General features: G+C 50.6%; 1 protein-coding gene across 2 annotated transcripts in view; it reads left to right on the top strand.

Annotated features, from left to right (window-relative positions):
* The first annotated feature begins 271 nt into the window (after positions 1 to 271).
* Positions 272 to 2,575, top strand: part of Ccdc60 (coiled-coil domain containing 60) — a 157,452-nt gene continuing 155,148 nt past the window's right edge. For both annotated transcript variants that reach the window (XM_021187111.1, XM_021187110.1), the window contains exon 1: positions 272 to 607. In XM_021187111.1, coding sequence (XP_021042770.1) covers positions 518 to 607 — 90 coding nt within the window. In that variant the 5' untranslated portion in view covers positions 272 to 517. The remainder of the gene's footprint in view (positions 608 to 2,575) is intronic.

Genomic DNA, 2,575 nt, shown 5'->3' with positions numbered 1-2,575 from the left:
AGCGTCTGCGCGCCTTGGCGTCCGGTTGCCAGGTAACCGAGCGTGCCTTTCTTGGCAGTTTAAGCCCCAAGGCCGAGCCCCATGGTGGGGCCCGCCTTTCTCCCTCGTCTCGCTGGCCGAGGGTGGGGCTTTTGTCTATAGAGTTTTTATTTTTATTTTTTCAGTTTACATTTTATTTTGCGTGTAGGAGGAAGAGACCTCCTCCTTTAAAAGAGGGAAAACGTATAAACCCGACTTTGTGCAAGTTACACAGTGTCACGTTCGCCTGCTCGGGCCTGGCTTTCTCACCCAGACACTTGGCTTTGCAGCAAGCCCTCGGAGAGAAACCTCTTCGCAGTCTCTGGACTTGGGACTTGGGGGCCTGGGAGAACTTTCTGGACCGTTTCACACCAGTGAGTGTTAGAAGTCAAGATTCCGAACAAAGCAATGCAAAGGCTTTCAGGGGAGGCACGGACTTAAAAGGCTGCAGGGGGGTTTTATTTTTGTTTTGTTTTTTTTGTTGTTTTGTTTTTTCAAGATGACCAAAGTGCCAGCCACCAAAAAGTTACAAAAGATCCCCAGCAAGAAGGCCCTTTGGCTCTTTTCCGGCTCAGATCAACTGACTCGGGTAAGCCACCATCTCTTGGTTAACAAGAGCAATGGATTAGGTACAGGCCCGTCCAACGGGNGGGGGGNGGGGGAGGGGAGAGCGGGGGGGGGGCGTGGGCGACGGGACGAGGGCCTAGGTGTAATGAACTTGTCCAGACATCCCTGTTGCTCTCGGTGGCTGGCTTCTCACAGTGAATGAAAACACGGACCAGAGCGGCGAGCTATCCATTAGGCAGTAATTCCAAACTGATGGACTAAATTGATGAGAGACACGGTAGAAAGTAAGGGAGAAATGAAGATGAATTGTAGACTGGTATCACAGAACTTAGTCCCAGAGATCCACTGGGCTGGAGAGACAAGCCTTTCCTATCACTCTGTGGAGGGGTTGGTTGCAAGGTTGTCACTTTCTGGGGAGTGGGGACGGGGTGGCAGGTTGTGCTGGCTGTTTGCCCGCTGTCAGGCAAGTTTCTCCATCTCCCACCTCCCCTCAGGCCGGGATGGGCCAAAGTAGTAGAAGGAGTTAGAGACTCAAGTATGGAGAAGGTCCATCTACGCGTCTGTGATTGGTCCTTGGTACAGACTCCTGTCCGGCGTTTCTAGATGCAAATGTTCTAACTGGGTAGATGATGTTTTAAGTACGTTTAACTTTGACGTCTTCGAAGTCTTACTCCACCACAGTTAACCAAGGGAGGGGAGGGTGGGGATGGCAGCTGCTCCACCCACAGGGATTCAGTAAAGCTCCTTGGAGGGAGGAGTTTTAAAACCCTCCAGTTTATACGTGGCCCAGAGTGTCCCCAGACTCTTTTGCATTTACAATTTTGTTTTGTTTATGTTGTGTTTATGAGTCCTGCCCGCATGCTTAGGTGTGCTCTGTACGTGCCTCCTACCTGTGGAGGGTGTTGAATTCCCTGGGACTGGAGCTAAAGATGATAGTGAGCTGCTGTGTGTATACACCACCTAGTCCCCTGCTAGAATAGCAAGCGCTCTTAACCTCTGAGCCATCTCTCCGACCCCAAGACTACTCCTCTTAAAATAGTAATACATCTTGCTTCACCCCTCCTTGCCCTGCAAACAGGGGATGATCCCTCTATGGAACTGAACCTTGGACTTCTGTCGTCTCTAAATACTTCACTGAGTGGGTCTGACCCAGAGCATCCCCTCTGGAACCAAGCTTCCTGGCAGAGCGGGATGGGAGGGAGAGCGAGGCCTGAGCTGGTTGTCACCAGAGCAGGTGCAGAGAGCATGCCAGCAGACTCCCACAGCCTGTCTTCTGACTATAGGAAGTGGGTCTCAGGCTGGAGAGATGGCTCAGCTGTTAAGGGCACTGCTCTTCCGAAGATCCTGAGTTCAAATCCCAGCAACCACATGGTGGCTCACAACCATCCCGTAATGAGATCTGATGCCCTCTTCTGGTGTGTCTGTCTTGCCGTCATGAAACCTGAAGATAGAAAAGAATGCCCAAAACTCAGCCAGATCCTAAAACTTCCAAAAACTATTCTGGGGGGTGGGGGGGTGGGGGGGTGGGGGAAGCCTTCTGCTAACTCAGTAATATACACAGGAGTAGATTCTTCAATCACCCATATGGGTTTCAACACTACCCTAAAGGTGACCTCAGGCGGGTCAGTTCCTCTCCATCCCCTACTCTGCATTTTTTTAAAAAAAATACACACACCACTTTTAAATTTGCATTTATTATCAGGGTACACGGGCTGGGGTGAGGTCTCTGAGTACGTGAGCATTCGCAGGATCCCACGGGAAGGAAATCCTCACCTACCATCTGGTCATGGGGCTCTAGGAGTAGAACTCAGGCCACCAGGCTTAAGCAGCAAGCCCCTTTACCCTGCTGAGCCCTCTTGCCAATCCCCATTTCTTGAGGAGAAAAAAAAAAAAAAAAAAAAAAAAACTAGAAAAACAAGACACATTTGGAAGCAAGCCCCACCACGTCCTCTCGGCCTTACTGTTAGCGTTCTCTAAGTAGAACAGTCTG

Source organism: Mus pahari, chromosome 23, assembly GCF_900095145.1.
Source record: "Mus pahari chromosome 23, PAHARI_EIJ_v1.1, whole genome shotgun sequence".
NCBI lineage: Eukaryota > Metazoa > Chordata > Mammalia > Rodentia > Muridae > Mus > Mus pahari.
Note: the sequence above shows the minus strand (reverse complement) of the source record. Positions and strands in the feature narration are given on the sequence as shown.